The following is a 21,563-nucleotide window of genomic DNA, read 5'->3' on the forward strand; positions in this document are numbered from 1 at the left end:
TGGAATTAACCACTTACACTCCAGAAGAGCTATCACAGAAACAAAGTGCAGTGCAATTGTGTGCAACGCATGCATGGTGGCAACTCCTGTCTAGGTGAAAGAGTGCATTCAATCAGTAGACATTTGCATGGTTCTATGTTCATTCATCCCTATTTTTTTCTTTTGCTTAGTTTTTTGCAGACAATGTTTTCCTTGAAAAAGTAATTGGATTTTCTTTTTTATATTTGGGAGGTCCCCCCTCTCCAATTATTTATTCACTATTCACCACCCTACCTCTTATATGCCCCACCCCACCCCATATTTTTCGATGATATTTTTCGGGCCCAAATGTTCAGCAAAAAATGCTTTGTAAACAAAACTGGCCATGAATGAACGTCGTACGATTTGTACAAGGCCAGATTGTTGTCCATTTTATATGCCAGTGTGAAATGGCTCTAACCCTGTGCAATGCTTCTATAATCTGACTAAGGAGTGAAACCTGTACCTGTTTGTTACATAGAAACATACAGGCAAGAAATCATTATGTGTCTCTTAAGGATATTGGCGCATGTTGCTTGGAAAAATCATACAACACCAATGTCCCATGCGAGTTTGGGTATTAATCGAACAAATGCATCGACCATGAGAAAGAGGACCCGGCATGGCTTATTTATTCTGGGATCGTTGTAATCTAATTCTCCTCCAGAAAGGTGATGTTACTCACCTTCAAAATCCCTCTTTATAATCACAGCCTTCCCTATCCTCAGACCACGGGCTTCCACTAAGATCCTGGCGTTCTCGAATGATGCGGGGTTCGAGAGTGACGTCCAGAGTTGAGAAACTGTACTCACGGGGAGCGCACCCACCTGGGGGCTCTCTTAATAAATAGAGCCATACTCAAATCTGGAAGGCTCTTTATTTGAGTTTGCATCGTAACACGCATGACCATGATATCCTGCATTATCACCTCTTGATTCTAGCAGAGATTTTTGATTCCTGACTAATTTGAGGCTTCCTCTGTGACCACTCCCAACAACTCCCACGTTCAATGCGTCTTGCATAGAGTCCCACAAAGGACTTCTGTGCGGCCAGGACCCTGCAACATCTACATCCGCCCACTCCTTGTCCAGAGCCCATGTCGTCGAGTAGCAACACCACATGATCCACTTTACCATGTTGCTCTTGTGTGCTCTCCTACTAGCAAGAGTATAGGTTAAAAAGTTGCTGGTGTCTGCCCCCAGTGTAATATGATGGTGCCCATAAAGCAGGCATTCTCTTTTAATTCTTAAGTGTGCAAGCGCACACTAATCCACGTTCGTAGTGAAAATGCTCTTTTGTCAAGGAACTGATTTGTAATGTACTCCAATTGTTTCCTTTTAGAGGGCCAAGTCTGATCCAAAGGCTGAAAGGCTACTTGAACCAACAGTTATTTCATCTTTCGGGGAAATCATGGATATACAGAGACATGCCATCATAAAGACTGGAATATTTAAGTGACACACACAAAAGATCTCCTCTGCTGTTTAACAAATGTTTCACTGTGTGGAGGGCTGCCTCTGCAGCCTGGTGACAGAAAGGGAACAGTCTACTGGAGATAAGAAGCAATCAGAAGTGTGGACAGTGTCTCTCAGCTTCCATTCAGGGTTCAGCGAAGCAACTATAGCAAAGGGGCGGGGGGGGGGCAGCAACATCAGATTTCCGTGGTATTCCCTTTGTGGGTTTTGGGGAGGGATTTCCTATAGAATGAAGAACAGGGCAAGCTTTTCAAATGAGACAGGTTTTCCTCGATGACTTTAGGAGAAAGAAGGATTATTGGAAAGACGCTAACAGGCTTTAAAATCTATCTACCATACCAGTTTAAAAAGGTTAATGCCATTGGAGTCCAGGGGCGTTGCCCGCTTTCTGTACACCATCTTTTCCGTGTGTAAAACGCACCTGCTCACAACTGTGGGTGCCTGCACACAAGATGATATACAATGACAACCCCCATGAACAGACATGGTGGCCGTCATTACACAGGATCCCCCAGGACTCTGCATGCTCTTTTCTAGTGCAAAAGAAGAGGTGGAATCCAAAGGTATCCCATCCTCTCCATCCATATCAAAATGGGTTGTAAGCAGAGACGCTGGCAGTTTCAACTCGCAGAGTAGGTTTCCCGCTCTGTTCCATGTTCTAACCAACTAGGAAACCTGTTTAAAAATGTTCTCGATGCTCAAAAATAAACAGAAAAATTGTTGCAGTGTGTTTTTACATATTTAGGCCATTTTGCATGCCCATCAAAATTAGACAATCAGATTAGTGTCAATTCATGACATGTTCGAATCTGCATCCTTGCGTGCTCCTCACATCTGGTGAAAGCATGAGTTTGTATGCCTATTATTTTTATTGGCACTAGAAAGTGAGTGTGGCATAGGCGAGTTGCTTCCTTTTTTGGCCTTGGTCCTGAAATGAAAAACTAGTCTACCACAATTCCCGGATGCCATCTATTCTTGGATGGCATGAGGTTTCCTTAAATGGAAACAAAAGTGAATTAATTCCTTATCCTAAATGCTCCACAATCCTCTCTTCTACACACATGCTGCTGGTTATACAGGGTGGATCCATAATACCCACATTCAAAGCGAAAAGTGTGGAGTTATCCAGGACTATAAGATGACTATATGCCCAGATTCGCTCCGTTGATTGTGCATCTTACTAATGTCTACTCCGAAGCAGGCTACCCTACAGCACCCCAAACCCTTGAACACTACCCAGTCGTAGTGGAAACCACCATCATTTGACAACTTGACTGGTCAAAATTGCTCTTCCTTGGCCTTCTGACATTCCCAACCTACCAACTTCAAGTGAATCCCAACACTGCTGCAGTGCGAGATCCACATTCTCTACACAGGCTTCTCATCACACTGCTGCAGTGCTAATAAGTGGAGGAAGCTTGAGATCCACATTCTCTACACTGGCTTCCCATCACACTGCTGCAGGGCTAATGGGTGGAGGAAGCTTGAGATCCACATTCTCTACACTGGCTTCCCATCACACTGCTGCAGGGCCAATGGGTGGAGGAAGCTTGAGATCCACATTCTCTACACTGGCTTCCCATCACACTGCTGCAGGGCCAATGGGTGGAGGAAGCTTGAGATCCACATTCTCTACACTGGCTTCTCATCACACTGCTGCAGGGCCAATGGGTGGAGGAAGCTTGAGATCCACATTCTCTACACTGGCTTCCCATCAGAGCCCCTATCACCTTTAAGACCGTCAGGTTTTCCTGGAAATGCGTTGTTGGAAAGACCCCAAAATATATATGTAAACAAATGTTAAGGTTACATTGCTGCCCACTTCCTTTGCTCGTCCAACATAAATCTTCCCCAGATCCCGCCGCACAGGCAATTGCTTTGCAATCTGAAGTCTTACGCTAACAAGCACAAACTCTATGAGCAGAGCCAACCATCGAGCCTTTAAAAAAAGGCTAAAACACATCTCTTCTGATACATGTATTCCACTCCTTTGCTCGTGCCAGGTAATGCTTTGAGGCAACTCAATGGGAGAGCTGCACTACACAACTGTATTAATTCATTCATTCGTCATTCTTGGGAATTATAAGTGGCTGTGTTTTAATATGAGGGAATTTAGCCACTGTTGATGGAGATTTCCGTACATCCAGACCCTTTGTGCCCTAAACACACGACGATCCAGTCTACAACCTGACATGTGAATTATTTGTACATATTGGGTGAGCAGTGCATTTGGTTAGCAGGCTAACCTCTCCATATGCAGTGTTGGATATTTTGTTTTTCTTATATGACACTCTGCCCTGAATGTGCCTTAACATTAGCATCAGAATAGGGATTCAAAGGAATTTGTCTGGGGTGAATATGATGCTTTCTTTGGGTTGGAGGTCAAAAGGTGTTAAGGAGAGTTGGAGTTTGCTAGGGCTAATTTGAATGGCTGTTCCTTCAGGGAGGACACATGGTGCAAGTATTCAATTTATTGGGGTTAAGTCATTGTCCAAGGTGAATCTTTGACAATTCAGGACTAGAGCATGGGCCTCATTACGACCCAGGCGGTAAGGGGTTAACGGCACCGTAAAAGGTGGCGTCGCCGTTAATCCCTTACCGCCTAATTACGAGGTCCCTTTGCGGGTTCCCACCTTAACGACTCGCAAAGGGATCTTCCCCGTTCCCATTGAGCACTATGGGGCAAAAATGGGAATGGGGAAGGGCCAATGGTGAATTACCGCCCCGCCAACCTTGGAATGGGGCGGTAATTCCGCCATTCACCATGGCGGAATCCGTCATCAACCATGGCGCCAATAGCGCCATGGTTTAGCGCCTGGGTCGTAATGAGGCCCCATGTTTCTAGTGCGGAGGACGAGCATGCTCGCCCTATTTGCATAGACATGCATACTAGCCAGCAGTTAAGGGGTTAACTATGTATCCATGTTTCTGTTAATGTATGCGTGTTTCCACTATGCCTTCTATTCCTCTCCCGACCAACTTTCAATACACGTTGTTGTCCTATGGTGGTAGAGAGTATGAACTGAAGAAAACTGTCGGAACCCTAGAATTAGCCAAAGGAATTTTGGAGGGCTTAATATTAACAGTAGAGGAAACTGTGTTTACCTTATTATGGTTACTAAAATAAGATAAAAATGAAGGATGTTTTAAGTCTGACCTCAGGAGAGTAGGTAGATTAAGGTTTAGCAATAGTGGGCAAGGAGCTTTTAGCTTTGGATAAATAATATGACGTTTCTGCAGACATATGACTTGAACTCAAAAACAATTTAAGCAGGAAAGAAAGACAACCTGCGCCATATAACCTTTCTTGGCACACAGTGTCCACTGATCACAGATAACAGTTAAGGGTCCAACTGTTTTGAATGTGTTGCAGATGCTTTGGCTCAGTTTACTGCATCCGCTGTTACCGAAGCTAATGTGTTTGCGGTACCCCCACTTCTACGGCACTGCTGTTCCTCAATCCCCGCTCATGCCACTCTTCTTACACTATGCACGGGTGGCCAGGATCCCATGTGTTTCGCTGGCCTCGTGGCACTTCCCCAATGGGAAAGTGCCACGGGAATGGGAGGCAGGGGTCAAGTCCTAAAAATAACTGTCGGGGACTCATCAACAAACGCAATGGGATGTGTCGTTGCCAGAAATGCACGTTTCATTACATTTGCTTTGTATAATCACCCAAACTGCACAGGACGAATGGCATTTGCTTTCCATAAAATAAACACACACACAGATCCAAGAGAGGATATTTTCTTCTATTAGTGATTTTGAAAACATTAAAAGGTGTGCGTGTTATAAACTCAAAGAACCAATACAAATGTTTTCCCTGGAACATGGTGTACCGAAATGAGACATTTGACTTTTAGTCGTCTGTTATTTTCCAACAGGTTTTGTAGTGCACTGGTGAAGTGTCCAGCCTGCAAACCTGGCGACTACGGGTCGATCCCTGAGGTCGGCATAAATTCAAGGAAGACTTTCAATGTTTCTCATTTTACATGGGGGGTACTGAGTCCACCCTCTGAAAAAGTGGGTGGGCTCCGCCTATCCACGTGTACCCTCGAATTTAGCCCTGGGACATGGCGATGATTCAAGCAATTAGATATACAAGTGTGTCCTTGGCACCTTAAAAGTCTGAATTGGGAGTTTTTGGGCTAGTCCCTTGTTCTCGGTGTTGCCTTCATCAGAGCACTTGGTTCCCAAAAGGAACATCACGGCAGAAGAGGCACCGCTGATTGTTAGAAAACATTTCTTAATTGTGGGTAATTTTCCTTCCATGTGGCAACCCCTAAACTTTTTGCTGTTGTTTTCACCATGATCTAGACTTTGGCAGAGAAGTGCAGCCTTCTGCCGCACTCCTCTGGGCTTTCGCTCCATTCTTACGGGGAAACTGACATGCCCTTAAGACAGTCAGTACCGGGAAACGCTGTTTTCCGTAGTTTCTTTATCATGTTGCAGCTTTCGTGCAACATGACACAAGAGGGCACTGTAAGCTAAGTTACTGCTCTCTTGGGTCTCTAGTCTTCTACAGGCCCTAGATACTCTGTCTGGATTGTAAATGATAGGTGCAAGTGAATCACGGACGGGAATGGTGGCAGCGATTGTTTCTTGTGTTTTTGAGCTCCTTTTGGCGTTTTAAGCGCGTTTCTCGCGCTTAGCCCAAAATGGTGGCCTGGCTCCCAAAATGGCCAGACCACGAGGCTCCTTTGTCCTGTCCGCTGACCGTCTTGCCCCCTTCACCTTCCCCAGGTCGAGCCGACCCAGGGCCTTCCTTATTTGGGCATGTACTTTCCCGCGAAACACAGATGCTTTTGCGGGCTTCTACAGGCCTTGTGTGTGCCTCCAGGATGTGGGCTGGGATGTCTGGTCCCAATACACATCCTGGGTGCCAGAGAGTCTAGTGTGGTGTGAATGCCTGGGACCACCGTGGTCCGTGATAGGTCCACATATGGTGTGAGTGTTTGATGAGCGGATCTCCCATTGGGTCCCCTCCATTTTGGCGCAAAGGGAACCGTGGATAAGAGGGGGCTGGAAACGCCACTACCATGTCGATCTCGTGAGTTCTCACGAACAAAGGAATACAGGAGCCAAGTATCCTGTAACCACGAGGCTGAACCGAGGAATCGCTGGTGACCCGCTGAAGGACGGATCCTCTGCACTGCTGTCGCTTTGTGAAACCCTTTCTACCTCTGATCGAACCAGAAGGCCTCTACTGGTACTTCGACCCTTAAAATAGCGGGGACAGCTATTCTCGGCATCTTCACCATCTCCTGCACGTAAGCCTTCGGAAGTGTCTCTGGGCCATCCAGCAGACTGACCAGCCTACCCAGGAGTCTTGTTCTGTAACCGCCGCCAGGTTGTGTTGTATTTCGAGTCCTTGTCACTCTCACACGATTCGTACACTTGGCATTCCCAGGTCTGAAGTGAGTAGTGTACATTTGGCTGAGATACACACGGCCGCTCCGTTGCCCTGCTGTGGTAACAAACTGTGCGGGTTCACTTCGTTTGGGACATCTTTAACTCAACTCTGCTGCTGCAGAATCTACACGACCACGTCCCCTGCTCCCCTGAACCTGCCAGCACTGAAACTGACGCGGAGAAGCCTGGGTCTGCTTGCATCGGGGACCGGTGAGTAGCATAGCTAGGAACTGGTCGCCCTCCTGCAGATGCCCATAGCTTTTCCCCGCTGTGTCAAACAGCATGCCTTTCCGTACTCGCGCTCTGCTTCTGCCCACAGTGGAGGCTGCGCTTGAGTTGAGTCGCGGAACTCTGTTCTTCTTCATTTGTGCACCAAACTGAACTGCCTGATTCCCTCGAAGAGACTCCCCTTTTTGCCCGTTGGCACCAGCGTGTGCAGGTACTTTTGAGCACAAGGCTCCACTCTTCGTAGGGCTTGGACTTCCTTTTAGTTAGGTGCCTCTGAAGGCGGACTGGGTCTAATCATTATTTCGCACTGCCTGTTTTCCTCCCCTTCTAGGTGGACTACACATTTCATGCATCTAACTCTTTAGACTCGTTTGTATTTGTATATATATTGTATTGGTTTGGTATGTGTTGGTTTACTAGAGTTTTATTGTGATTTCTCGCTACGGTCATTGTTGCAAAGGCCTTGGAATAAATGTGTATATATTTTTAATATAACACCTGTTTGGAGTAATTTGTAAGTGTCCTTGCTTTGTGTGCTCATTGCGGGCTTTCAGTCACCCTCACCCCTCTTGAGACCTAGTCTTGACCGCCGCGATCGCTACCCTGATTGGTCTGGCTTGTCCAGAGGTTACCCTGTTCCAAGGAATTAGGTTGGCCTTCTGAACCTCTGCGCCTCCAGGACAGAGTTCAGAAATCCGTCTTAACACTGATGACGACCTGTCTTTCTAAGCCTCTTGAGTGGGAATTTATTCTGAGGCATTTCCTGTTGGATGAGAATGTTATGTTATCTTGCATTTGTATATCCCCTCCTGCCATAGTTTTAAGGGGGGGGGGTTTGATAGAGCACTCAGTAGTGGCAGGGAGAAGCAAAAAAGGGTAGATAGTTGGGATGAGGGCGAGGGGTAGATAAGATGCACAGGAAGGCCCGAGAAGGTAAAGGTGGAAGAGCGATGTGAACAATTGGACTGAATTTATCGTGGGACTCAATAGTATTATACTGGGCACAGCACCAAGAGGACAGATAGGTGGAGAGAAGGTGTTTGCTGAGCCAGGGCGGGTATGTCTAGAATGCACTCGCTGCATGGTGAGCCTGGGCATGTTGAAGCTATGTCCAAAAAACACAGATCGCAAATCCCTTCTGCTTTCTTCCCTAGGCCCCCAACAACATTTGGAAGGAGGATGGAAGTCAGAAATCTAAATTTACCAAGTTTGCTTTTTTGGATTCCTTATGACATGGTTACTATGCCACCCCAGGCTTGTGTGCATAGTGCTTAATGACACAACACCTGTCTATGGTCAGACGTTTGCGCCTTCCACAGTGTCATAGTGAGCCAAGAATGTAGAAACCCCTCTATTTACAACCTTAAGCTGCAAATAAGTTGGAAGGCAATATGAGCACTTTTAATTGAGGGTAGGATTTCAAACATGGCTTCCTTGGGTGCAGAAGTCCAGTTCAGCCTTCTTTGAGGTTCCTGAGTCTTGCTAGGGCATTTACGGTAATGGTTAAATTGGTGTGTGAGGCAGGAATCCTTTTAGGCTAAGAGTGGGCGTCCAGCCTTTGACTAGCCTGCTCAGACTGGGCTGCAGGTACTGTGCCCTGGTAATAGAGGGCATCGTGCAAATGTTAGGTCAAAACAGAGGTGTATGGTCTAGTTAACAGATTACATTTACAGATCTGCCTTCTGATTTTTTTTTATTTGTTTGAGTGTTTAGCGGGTTGCTATCTGCTGTCTTATGGCTGCCTCAAAGGTGCTTGAAAATGAGTAATTAAAAGCAGAACATAATAATGAAACATCAACATAATATAACATATATGTCCAAACAAGACTAGAAGGGGGTGACTGTCCTGCACTCTGACTCATTGTTCTGTCCACAAACCCAGAAGGTGACATGAAGGTACTTTCGCCTTATGTCTGCATTTGCACCTGCAGTCTTTCTTGTGACCTGCCTCATGAACCGAAAGAGGCTGGCCCTTTTGAACTGCTCTTCTGTGTGTAGCTAAATCCGCTTTTATTCTTTCTAGTTGCGTCCTTTTGGTGCCACTCTGTGCAGTTACCTTCCCAAGTTGGGCTAGGCCTTTCAATGATGGCTCTTCGCTCCTCTACCACTAACTCCCTCAGGGTCAGTCGTTTCTCAAAGAAACAAGCTTGGGGTAGATCTGTCTCCGGCTGGGGCCACCCTCTGGAACAGCCTCCCTGCCACTCTAAAACTTGAGGAGAACCATCTCCGGTTCCGGAGGCACCTCAAGACATTCCTCTTTGCTTTTGCCTTTGCTCCCCCTCTCCCCTGCTGATCTGCTCTCTGTTGGCACTGTGCACCTGGCCACCCTCTGTCCTCTGGGCCCAGGTACCTGCTCACTTTGCCACCCTCTTGCACTGCCTCCTAGCCACCCCCTGCACAGGGGACTGTATCTGTACCCATACAGTCGCATACCCCACCATTTTCTTTTTATCCACAAATCAGACTTACCCAGTTCTGCTGCCGTAAACACAGCACTTGCCACTTGCTGCTCCACTACTTCTGTTTATTGTCTACATTATCTATTCATTTGTATTTATTATTATTTATCTGTTCGCCTCTGCTCCGCACTTTCCACTCTCCCCCTTCCATGCACTTTTCCCCTTTCCCTTTCCCATGCACTTGCACGTTCTCAATGTCACTGGGCTTAGTAAGATCGTTGTTGTGTTCCCCTCCCTTGCCTTATCGCGCTCTGAAGGAACAGAGCGCCAGGGGACCACTCTGGTGGTGATAATGCGCGGTACAAATGTCCTTTAACATTAACACTTGTGTACGAGCGCGATACAAATAAAATATCATTGAGTCTTTAGTAGACTGTAGACCTAATGGTGGGACATTTATACCACTCGCATTGCCCGGTACTTTGTGTACTAGTGAGATGATTATGGGTTGGCATTACAGAGTCTTTTGTGTATAACCCCTGCCTTATTATCTTTTTATTGACACACTGCATAGCTTCTGAGAGTACAGCTCTGAAGTACTTCTTGGAAAGCTAGGCTCTTTTAGGCCTGAAGGAAGAATGTTGTCCAGCCATTGTTTAAGGGTTCTGCATCACAAAAGCATGTTCCAGTAAAACGTCTGGACGGGTATAACATATTGCTGCCCTCCCTTTAAGTATTTATACAGTGAAAATAGAACCTCTGTCTTCAGTGATCTTGTAATTATGACTGGTTTGGCTTTAAAATGGGCCAGGGATCAACTGGAACGGAAGAATTAACTGCAATCCATTCTAATTTTCTAGTCGGCCACTAAAGGGCACTGAGAACAGTCTGAAAAGGACCCAGAAGCATGTTTATGCACTGCTTTTTCATCTTTCTTCCGACCACCAAGGCCTGAGCGAAGCAAGGGCGGTTAACGAGGGCTCCCGGACATTACACGTCCCTGTGTGTAGCCCATGGAACGGGTTACAAACGCCATTAGCACCCCGGGTTACCAAAGCGGTAACTCGGGGTGCTAAAAATAAGTATTTTCATAAATTGAACATACGCCGTGTGCGTCCCCTTGCAAAAATACTTTGCCAAGATGGCCACCATGGTTGTAGAATGCACGGCACCATATGGAGCCCCTCTTCCATTACCATGGTGACCGGAAAACCAAGATCCAGGGAAGCTGTTGCGGTGGCGGCGGGCTGTGCCACCGCCACAATCAGTTAAGTGTGGTTGGGCAGGGGGGTTAGGATCAATAGAAAAGAAAAAAAGGGAAATGGTGGGTATCTAGGAGATGGCGGAATGGGGCAGAGGAGGCAGTCAACGGGCTCCATGGAACGTGTGCTGAGCTCGGGAGTATCAGGCCGCGGACCAAGGACCCGGATTGGCAGCGCCCACCGCCCTGGCTGCTAATGCACTATTTCTCCCTCTGGAAATCCTTACTCGTTGTCCTAAATTACCTTGCTAAAAGCATTTCTTTTTACTCTCCCACTTGAGCTCTATGTACCTCAACTCGCAACAATCTACTCCCTGCCACTGCTCGCTCCCACTACACTGGAATGCTCTCCTCTCACCATACACCACCACAGCCACAAAATCAATACAATCTACGGAAGAATTCAAGACCAGGCTCAAACCTAATTTCCTAATATGCACAGGGTCACCCATATCTGCCCCAATTCTCTCCCCACTGCCTGCCTGCTTTACCTGGGTGCATTCCAAATATAAATATGCATTGAGAACCTCTGGAAATAATGGCCCATGGCCCAAATGTGTATTATATTGATGTATGTTCTTTTGTTACAAAGGCCCCTTTCTATCTACCATTGCAATACCCCTTGGCCAATTGGCTCATTCCTGTCTATATAATCAATGTAACTTTGTTAAGGCAACCTGTCAAGGAATTGCCACTGCTACCTGCACTGCCACTACCTGCACTGCATAGCATTTCTGGTAAAGATGCCTACCAAACTACCAAATACATTCAAATACATAGGAAGTTTGGCTTATGGCGTTCCCTTGGAAGAACAGATAACTTTATTGCTATGCAATTATTTTGAAACCCATTTAGGCAAGTGCCTACTTTAGGATCAAATACCTGTAATGCCAGAAGCTTTGGACTACTAAGGCAGAAAGTCATACGACATGCCTCCCCAGAGTCTTCTGAGACATAGCGCTGTCAACCCAAACTCTCTGAAACAGACAGGTTCCTGCACACTTATTCTGTATTCATTGAACCCATCACAGATAGAACTGTTGATTAGTTAGTAATGGAACATCTGTCTTCAGCACATCGTCCCTGGGATTGGTTTACTCGCTCATATCTCAACTTACAGCCTTCATTGTTGTGAATGAACCGATACACCAAGCAACAAGGACACCCAGAATGCAGTGTGAGCACCAGACATATTCATAACTGCAAGTATATTCCTTAGTCACCATTTTGGGTCTATGTCTGGGGAAATACCATTGCTTATGACACCCTCCGAGGATACCTATTTTTTTTCTGACTGTTGGTCAGTTACCTCTGCAGTGAAAGTTGCTGTGGAAATTAAGTACTTTAGTTGGAATATAGATGGGATGATGGATGAGATATAGTGTATGGAGGTTGAATTTATATAATAGCTAAGCACAATTTTACACCAAATTTGATAATGCAACTTTTCAAAACGATCAGAAATGATATGCCCAAAATTAAAACTTCCATCACGTATTCCCAATGATTTAACTCTCCCAATATAAATAGTAACATAACTCATACTTCAGTCTATGCCATGTTCTAGGTTTACTTGGTGAATTACATCCAAATGAACGTGACTTTCAAATTACTGTTGATGGTTCTCACTGTACTCCCAGGTAATATTAAATCCCACCCCTTTCGCCGAGGTGTTTTTTGTTATGAAACTCTTCATTAAATTCCTAACATTAGCAATACAGTCACGATAAGGATCCATTAGGCAACAGAGTCCAGATTACATTACAACAATACAAAGCAGAAACAAAGATGGGAGATAAAGATTTGTCGTTCCATAGGAAGTAAGCAAAGTCAAAAAGCATATTTAGCAAATATTCACCATATCCCAGATGTGTCCATGTATGATATGCTGAGGTACCTTTTGTAAAGAAACGCATACAGCTAGACCACAAGTCTTAGGGATGTAATCTCGGGTCAGAAAAATGTCTACATGTACCTCACAGTTATTGACCTAAACAATCTCTATAACCCACACAGATAGCGCAGGAGAGGAGGGGCGCATCAAGTTCAGCTCTATTGCTAAACAGGCTCACAATAATGCTAGCTTAACAACTCTACTCAGAGTTTGCCCAATTGAAAAGGGTATACATCACGCAACCCTGATATTGGGTCTAAAAGTATGTCTGCCTCCATTATCTCTGTTGTTTTCTCAATTATCATTACACAGAACATATTCACAATTGGTCATGTCCAGGCTAAGTGCAGAAAATCAACTTCATCACATTTACATTTAGGACAAGCCCTTGAGGCAGTGTTGGTAAACGTGTTTGAAGTACAGGATTCCCCACCTGTAGGGCGAGGTTTCGCAGACTATCAAATACTAATATCCAGTCAGGGTTTCGGAACAATCGACAACATGTGCATTTTCCAATTCCTCACCATTGAGGACACCCCTAACAACCAACTGTTTTTTAAATGACTAGATTTTGCTATTCGTGAGTTTTAGAGACCTACCATATTCTCAACCAAAGACATTCCAAAGGGAACGATAAGCAGTATGTTGCCAACTGTCTTGAGTGCAGCCCTGCATGCATTTACTCGCATGTATTGTTGCCTTCTAACCCATGCAGTATCAACTGCATAAAAATGCATTACCATACAATTTCAGTCACAAAAGCATGTGCCTATTTATTCTCTTATCTTGGCTTTCTTATCGGCTTTTTGAAGGCATGAAGGCTTTGGCGTAAGTGAACCATTGATTAATCATTTGAGCCCATATGTTAGAATTATCCTTAAATTATGCATACTTCAGGGTGTACATTCTGCATCTTTACAAATAACTTTGTGTATTTAGTACAAACATCCTTGAATACGTTTTAACTTCCACGACACAAGACATGTTTGGGGAGGATGAGGTTCCCCAATTCACGATAATTAGAATCCATTTTTTGTGAAGAAGGCCTATCGGGTGCCTACATTTGTTGGCACATGGCAAAATCAATATCTACCAGAGGGGCGAACGAAACAAGAAGCAAACACTCACTAAAAGTAACACAAGCACCACAAGATACAGGGGCTGCACTTGAGTCTATTTCAAACATTGCGGAAGAAAAGTGGATAGCAGAGGGAGACAGAAAGCAACATTATGACAGGCACTGAGGTGGGGAGGTTTGTTTACCGTCGACCTGGCTGAGTGAATGCTGCTGCCTACAGAGTGGCCGCCAGAAAAGAACTACAAAACAAGACAAAAATGCAAAAAATGAATATGTGATGATGTCAACAAACATGGTACAAGCGAAGGCATGCAATGTCAAGCGTGCAGATGTCAAATCAATATTCTTCCATGGGAAATGATGTCAAACACAAATAAAGCCCACTGAAACATCAATCTAAAAATAAAGAGTATTTGAGGTTTGGTAGAACCTCTTGGTTGCTGTGCTTAAGCACAAGTTGTCTCTTATTACTTCTGTATCAATTTTTAGAATGTGATTCGTGCCTGGGTCTACTGAAAACTCTACCCAATGTCCATTTAAGATGGGAAAAATTGATAAACGTATACCACTGGGTCCTCTCACAAAGAAAAATCGAATGTAATGTTATTGTCAGTGTGTTTACGTATCCAATTGGATCGGAAGTAACATTAGTCTACAACTGTGACTTGTCAATCAATCGTTTATTACAAATGGTCTGTCAACACGTGTTTCGACACTAGGTCTTTTTGGAGGCATACAATATAAATATATTGTATCCTTTGTCTTCGATTGGTGGGTTAATATTCTTGAAAACGCATTATTGCACCAATATGTGCTGTATCATTTGAAACTTGATAATTCTATATAATATATTTAATCAGCTTGGGATGAAAGACGCCGAACACGGCTGGGACTGAGCACATCCCCATAATACAGAAATGAAGACTAATTGACTTTAACTACAAGTTTCAACTAATAAGTGAAAATACCATGCTAGGGTAAAGTCAATTGGTTTTTGGAGGCGGTGGGGAAAAGTTAGGAAAAAAACAGTACTCCAGTTCCGGGCCCTACCCTTCGCCTTCCAAAACCACAAACATGTCCCTGAGCACAAAAGAAAGTGTTAAGAGAGGACATAACACCATACACCTGACTTGAGACTTTCTTTTTTTTTTACACTACTGGGACTTGGAAAATGAGCCCCAATGTTTTGTTTTTGGGACAACAGCTAAAACGAGAAAATTGCCCAAAACAGGACAGTAACTGCAGGTCAGTACAAGAGAGACTCCTCGACTCCTCCCTTTCCTTCATTTGTGTCAAATACTTTCCCTCCCTACCTTCCTCTATTGATCCCACTCTTCTGAACTCTCTTCTGCTCTCATAGATCTAACATAAAAGAACAAATGACTTACCTCTCGGTAATGTTCTTTCTGATGGATGTTCCTTCCACGGATTACTCATCTATGATATCCATATCTCTGGAAAATGTTCTGCCACCATGGGGCACTTTGCAGCTCCGCATAGGGTCTATCCGACGCCCCTATGCGCCCCACACAAGAAAATATGTTGGGTCAAGTATAAGCAGTGGCACTGCACACCATGACCTCAGTTCCATCCTTTTCCCCCTAGCACTCCGATTTTGGTGGACTGTAGAACCGATGGTATGCTAGCTTCCGAGGGGTAGGTAAGGGAGGGTGATGACGAATCCATAGCAGGAACACCCAATAGAAAGAACATTAGGTTCTTAGTAAGAGGTAAGTAATTTATTCTTGTAATGGATTCCTCATCTATGCTAGACTCCCAAAGCAGTACGTAATCTGGAGGACGGAGGAAAGCAAGGACACCACCTAAACCAGAAAATTCTGAAGGACTGCCTCACCAAAATGGGCATGCTGGCCCGCAAGGGAATCCAAGCAGTAATGCTTAGCGAATGTGTGCAGAGACGCCCACGTTGCCATCTGGCAAATGCCTAGGACAGGGACCCCCTCTGGTGGACAGAGGTGGCAGCCACTCCTCTGGAAGAATGAGCCCTGCGACCCTCAGGCACATCCTTCCCAGCCAGATTGTATCATTCTGAGATGAAGTGAATGATCCACCTGGACAGGGTCTGTTTGGTCAAAGCCCTGAATCTGATCAACTTTCCTAGCCTCTATAGTATGAAAGACGTAGAACCTAAGGTCCCATACTGGGTGCAGTCGATGAAATCGTTCCTCTGCCTTGGAAGGATGAGGCGCAGGGAAAAACACAGGAAGATGGATCTTCTGAGAGAGATGGTAATCCAAGACCACATTCGGCAGAAAATATGGTCTCGCCCTCAGTCACCTTCTCTTTGGAAAAAAACAAATAGGGAGGTAAAACAGACAAAGCCTGCAGCTCACTCGCCCATCTTGCAGAAGTGTTTGCAACCAGGTAAATCACTTTAAATGTGAGCAATCTAATAGAACAGAAATGAAGGGGCTCAAACGGAGCGCCCATAAGAAATGAAAAAACTAAATTCAAATCCCACGCTGGAACCATAAACTGGCGGGTAGGAAACTGGTTACACAAACCCTGCAAGAACTGCATGACAGCGGGGATTGTGAAAAACAAGCCCTGTTCTGGGGACCTCTTAAACACAGAAATAGCGGCGAGGTAACCCAGCAAAGCAGATAATCCAACACAGGGGACAGAGGACAGGATAAAGGATCCAGGTCCTCTCCTGGCACCAAATCAAACATGTACGCCACCTGCAGCCATAAATAGATTTCATAGCGAGCCTCCGAGCTGAAAGGAGCACTCCTTGTATCTCAGCCTCTTAGTAGGCAAGCATGAAGGTTCGGCTGATGAGGTTCAGATGGAGGACCCACCCCTCCGACTGGGAGAGCAAGTCGGCTCTCTTCGAAAGGCGACAGGGATGGCAGATGGATATGTCCAGCAACTCTGGATGCCACGTTCTCTGGGGCCGGTCTGGGGAAATCAGGATCAGCGAGGTTCCAAAAAGACATAGTCAGTCTCCTGATGAACAGCGGAATGACAGGGGTCCGCAGGAACGCATAAAGGAGGTTGAAAGTCTACTCAAGACTGCTGCTATGCCCTCTCGCAGAGAAACTATTTGTCGGGAAGCATCTGCCTTGGCCTCTTCCTCAGGCAGGTTGTGCATGGCCCCTCTGGGCAAATGCAGGATAAGGGCAAAAGCCCCTGCCCTGTGAAAAGGCCTGTGTAGTGGGCTGCTGGATTGCGAGTCCCAAGGACTGGACTTTTTGGAGGGCATCTTCAGCCTTAACACCAAACAAGTTCTGCCCATCAAAAGGCATATTGAGTAGCCTTGACTGGACATCGGCTTCAAACCCGGACGTCCTCAGCCATGAATGTCTCCTGACCACTGTGCTAGTGGCCATGAATTACCCATGCAGTCCGCCGTGTCCAGACCAGGGAGGAAAACCATCGCTCATATCACCCTCTGGGACGTGTTCTGACACACTGGCTACGGCCAACCAGAAACCAAAGGAGAATTTCACCAAGGAACAAGAGGCATTCGTAGCTTGCAGTGCCAGACTGCCTTACGCAAACACTTTGCCCCACAAGTCCAGCCTTTTGCTTTCGTGTCTGGTGGAAAGGACGGAAAAGTAGTTACAGGCTCGCTGTTGCGATCGGTACCACCAGGCTTTCAGGTGATGCCTGGGAGCAGAGGAAAGCTGGGTGCGATGGAGCAAGACCGTACTTCTTCGCAAGATCCCTGTCTACTAGGGCAACAGATGCAGGTTACTTCCACACTTCCAACACTGGTGCTTCCATTGCCAAATTGAAAGGCAGCTATCTCTCCTTCTTTGGGGCATCATCCAGAATGATGCCCCACTTCATATTGCACTCTGGACCGGGATGGCGCAGAGAGACTCAGCATATCGGACAGGGGCATCATCCAGAATGATGCCCCACTTCATATTGCACTCTGGACCGGGATGGCGCAGAGAGACTCAGCATATCGGACACCTTCGCCAGCAGGTGCTGAAAAGCAGCCTGAGACTTTCCTGGTGTTGGAGATGACAAAATCCAACTCTGGGGAAGTGTCCAGACCACTTCCCCTTTGCAGGTCAGCTGCTGTGTCCAGCATGCCACCACTCCTCAGGGAAGTCACTCTCCTCCCTAGAACCCATGGGTTTAAACCCAAATAGTAAATGGTCACCTTCCTTGTCGTAAATGTCATACATTTCCCACATGAAAGCATCCCTCGGAAGTGGGCCGGTTTCCTGCGGAACGCAGAAACCATGGCACCAATCGGTGCTGGTGATGTCACAGACGATGACGAAGCCGGTGCCGTGGCCAAAGCCTGTCGGTGCTGAGCAGGCTCAGTCTCCACTTGGACCAGGCCCGAGCCCATAGGTGTGTGGAAGTGGTCACCTGGGGGGTACCCTGCTGGTTGTAGAAGATGCGGTGGGACACATCAGCGCCATGTCTGGAGCCAGCGGCGCCCCTGCCTACGCCACAGGCACCAAGTCCAGAACCGCCAGTGCCTGGGCAAAGATGTCAAACATCTTTGGGCAAAGTTTTCCAATTCCTCCTTTGTGGAGGATTGGGTTGGGAAGGGTACCTGTGCCGACTGGAGAACCCTTAGAGCAGTGGCTCTTTTTCTTCGAGAAGGAAGAAGAGTGTCGATGAGAAGAGTTACTCGGAGAGTGCAGCCTCTTAGGTTGGTTCTTCTTCTTGTCCTGCTCCACACACCGTGCCGTTCGATCTTTTGAATGATGATCCGTCCTGTGCAACCTCAACCTACTCCTTGTGGATGAAGGGGAACAGTTTTGCTGCCCGCTCCCTTATGGCTTTTGGGTGCATCGACTGCCACGACCCGCAGTCCCGGGTGTCGTGGTCTTTGCTCATATAGTGCAAGCACACATGGTGCGGGTCAGAGACAGACATCTGTCTACTGCAGTCTGCGCATGGCTTGAAACTGGAGGCCTTTGATGCAGTCAGCATGGCAAAATAACACTAGAAAAGCTTGACGAGCACGTTCCTGATAAGCAAGCAGAGTAACAGAAAAAAGGACCCGAGGCCATGGGGCACGGCACTGCTACTTATAATGGGCGGACGTCTTTTTTGGCACAGGCACGTAAAGGCATCAGACGGACCCGACGCAGAGCCGCGCCGCACCCCCATGGTGGCAGTAAAGTGTCCGGAGAAGCTGCACTGAGATATGGATATCATAGATGTGGAATCCGTGGCAGGAAGGAATCCATTTGGATCTAATATTTCAGACTCTTTTTTTGAGCACCCTTTATTTTGAACTTGATATTTTCGTTGGTATTTATAAATGCAAAAACAGTACAATGGGAATTAGGCATAGTAACTCATTTGAAACAACACATGCGTTGATTATCTTTATCTTTTGCTATTACATTATCATGGAGAACAAGGGGTGGCATGTGGCTATTGCTGTTGTCAGTGCTCATCACCCGATTCTCATCACAATTCAAGGTGACTATACATGTATAATATTTCAGCTTAAAATGGCATATTTAAGATCACAGAATACATTTGAAGAGCACTTGCTTCCTAGCCAGCATTGCTCTAAATCATTCCAGGGTGGTGGTCTTCATATGAAACCGGTAATTTAAATATAAACATTTTAATTCCCGATGCATCTCTTCTGCCATTTTCTACTTGCCTGAAAAGCTATTCGAATGGTAGTTGTCACTATAAAGAAAGAGACACTACCGGATTATCAAAATGAAATGTATTATTGAATCCAACATTGCACCAAAGGCAAATAAACACCACATATTATGGGTTCATATTTCAGAAGAGAATTCCAGTACAACACGTGTATAACAGACTGATGGCCACTCCAAGTGCCACCATTGATATAATTCCATAAACCACAGTTTTAGATCCTGGCAGCCCAGACACTCCAGAAATGCATCTAAATCTGAAACTGTGCTGTCACATAGGAGTCCTCGGGGGGGGGGGGGGGGGTAAGAGGCGGCTGTAACGCTCACCTGGTATCCATGGGGTCAGCCTGTTCTGACCTCTTACGACCTCGAACCCTTCCCTGGAGTCTACTCAACTGGAGACTGGGCCTGAAACACAGGATTGGTAGAGTTTAACTCCCTATTGTCTCTGTGTGCTTGAACCCCTTCTTCCCCGGGGTCCAACCTTTCCCTTTGATCCACAGCTCACCTTGTTTTCTTGGAAAGTGTGCTCTCCGTCCTGCTTTCAGCGCAGGGGCGCGTTGATTGATGCGGGCTCGTTGCTGCCTAGTAACTTCACTGGCAAGAGTCCGACAGGTAAGTATAATGAGCCTTTTGAACAGTTCTCTAACTACGTTCCTTTGCTTCCTTAGATGATGGCCGGCGTCCGGGGATGGCGACGTGCTGCTGAGATGAGTAGCGCTGAAGGTGAGTGAGAGCACGATGCGACCCTTTCGTATTTGTATTGAACGGAGTTCTTTTTCTGTGCCTTTTAGGTGCTGCAACGTTTTCAGCGTGAATGCCAGTTATGAAGAAGAAATGTGGTGCCTCTAGATGTTCCCACGCTAACCTGGAGTGTCTTTTCCCTCTTGCAAATGGATGAGAAGTTCCAGAGACAGAGTTCCCCCAGAGCGGCTGGGATTCAGGTAAGCGTTTGAAGCTCGTACCGTCTTTAGAAATAAGCGAAGATTTGCTGAATGCTTACTAATGCCTTTTTTCTGTTCTTTTCCCTTTTCCTTAGGAAGCGGTGTGCCGGGATGGGAATGACACTGCCGAAGATGCTTGCAGAACAGAAGGAGCGATGAATGATGGGCAGAAGTGCTGCAAGGTAAGGCTGTTCCTAACAGTGTTCTTGTTCTTGCAGGAGCTGAGCGCAGAAGAAAGATGCAGGCCTACTGGAGACCGATCCGAACACAGTGAGTGTCACGCTGCAGGTGCAGAAAACACAAAGCATGTTTCTCAGCCTGGGCGTGGCTTAAATAGTCTCCCAGGTGTCTCTGGGCTGAACCACACACAAAAGACTGGACTGCACATGCAGTTCAGGGAAGCGAAATATGTAGGGGCATCCATCTTGTCCCCATCAATGCACTACAAGTCCAATCCCCAATGTTATCCTATGGGAGTGAGTGAGGCTGGTGCCACAAGCGCCAAGTGTGACTCCAAGTGGGTCTTTGGAGGGATGGAGAGGCCCTTGAGGGCCATGTAGGTGATCGTGGCCTGGCTCTAGCCTGACATCTTGGAGGGCTGGGGACATGAGGGGCAGGAATCATGACAGCGGTCTTTAAGAGAGATGGGAGTTCGGGGAAGCCTGAGTTTAATTTATATGAGAATTGGAAACATGAGCTATCTTCAAATAGAATCCTGTCAGAAAGTTAAAGATGAAAGTGGGAATGAATAATGAATTAATCAGGTTGAACTTATAACTAACGTCTTTACTCAAGAAGAGCTGGTGGGCAGAGTTGCATACACACACTTACAGAATGTATCCCAAGAGCACTCTCGCGTAGACGCAATAGCAGTTTGCAAGTGTTCATTAAGAGAAATCAAATCAGCTGGAAATAACAAAATACTTTTATATATCACTGGTTTATAGTGGATGTCCGAGTCCAGAAAAATGAAGAATTTAGCAAATTGCAATCAACAAACTCCGAGTTAGGCCTCCCGTGGTGCAGAAAGAGAAAACTGATAGGGTACCTGCAGGAGAGTGGGCGGTACAGGTAACATGCAACAGGGATGGAGAAGCAGGAAGAGAGCTCACACTTGAGGACAAGCACCTTGAGAATCAATCCCAGAATTTGAATGAATACATATCGGATAGCTAGAGGGATCAGAAGGATGTGATTCTAGACCATTGTTAGGAAAGATTTCATAATTGTATGTAA

The 21,563-nt window shown here is 46.0% G+C and overlaps 1 protein-coding gene across 4 annotated transcripts in view; it reads right to left on the bottom strand.

The window, feature by feature from the left end:
* Window positions 1-21,563, bottom strand: part of PHKA2 (phosphorylase kinase regulatory subunit alpha 2) — an 840,998-nt gene that overhangs the window by 28,508 nt on the left and 790,927 nt on the right. For 2 of the 4 annotated variants that reach the window (XM_069636954.1, XM_069636953.1), the window contains one exon: window positions 13,951-14,004. The exons of the other annotated variants lie outside the window; for them this stretch is intronic. In XM_069636954.1, the coding sequence (XP_069493055.1) occupies window positions 13,951-14,004 (54 nt within the window). The remainder of the gene's footprint in view (window positions 1-13,950; window positions 14,005-21,563) is intronic. 4 annotated transcript variants of the gene reach the window in all.

This window comes from Ambystoma mexicanum, chromosome 7p, assembly GCF_040938575.1.
Source record: "Ambystoma mexicanum isolate Mex_15411 chromosome 7p, UKY_AmexF1_1, whole genome shotgun sequence".
Lineage (NCBI taxonomy): Eukaryota > Metazoa > Chordata > Amphibia > Caudata > Ambystomatidae > Ambystoma > Ambystoma mexicanum.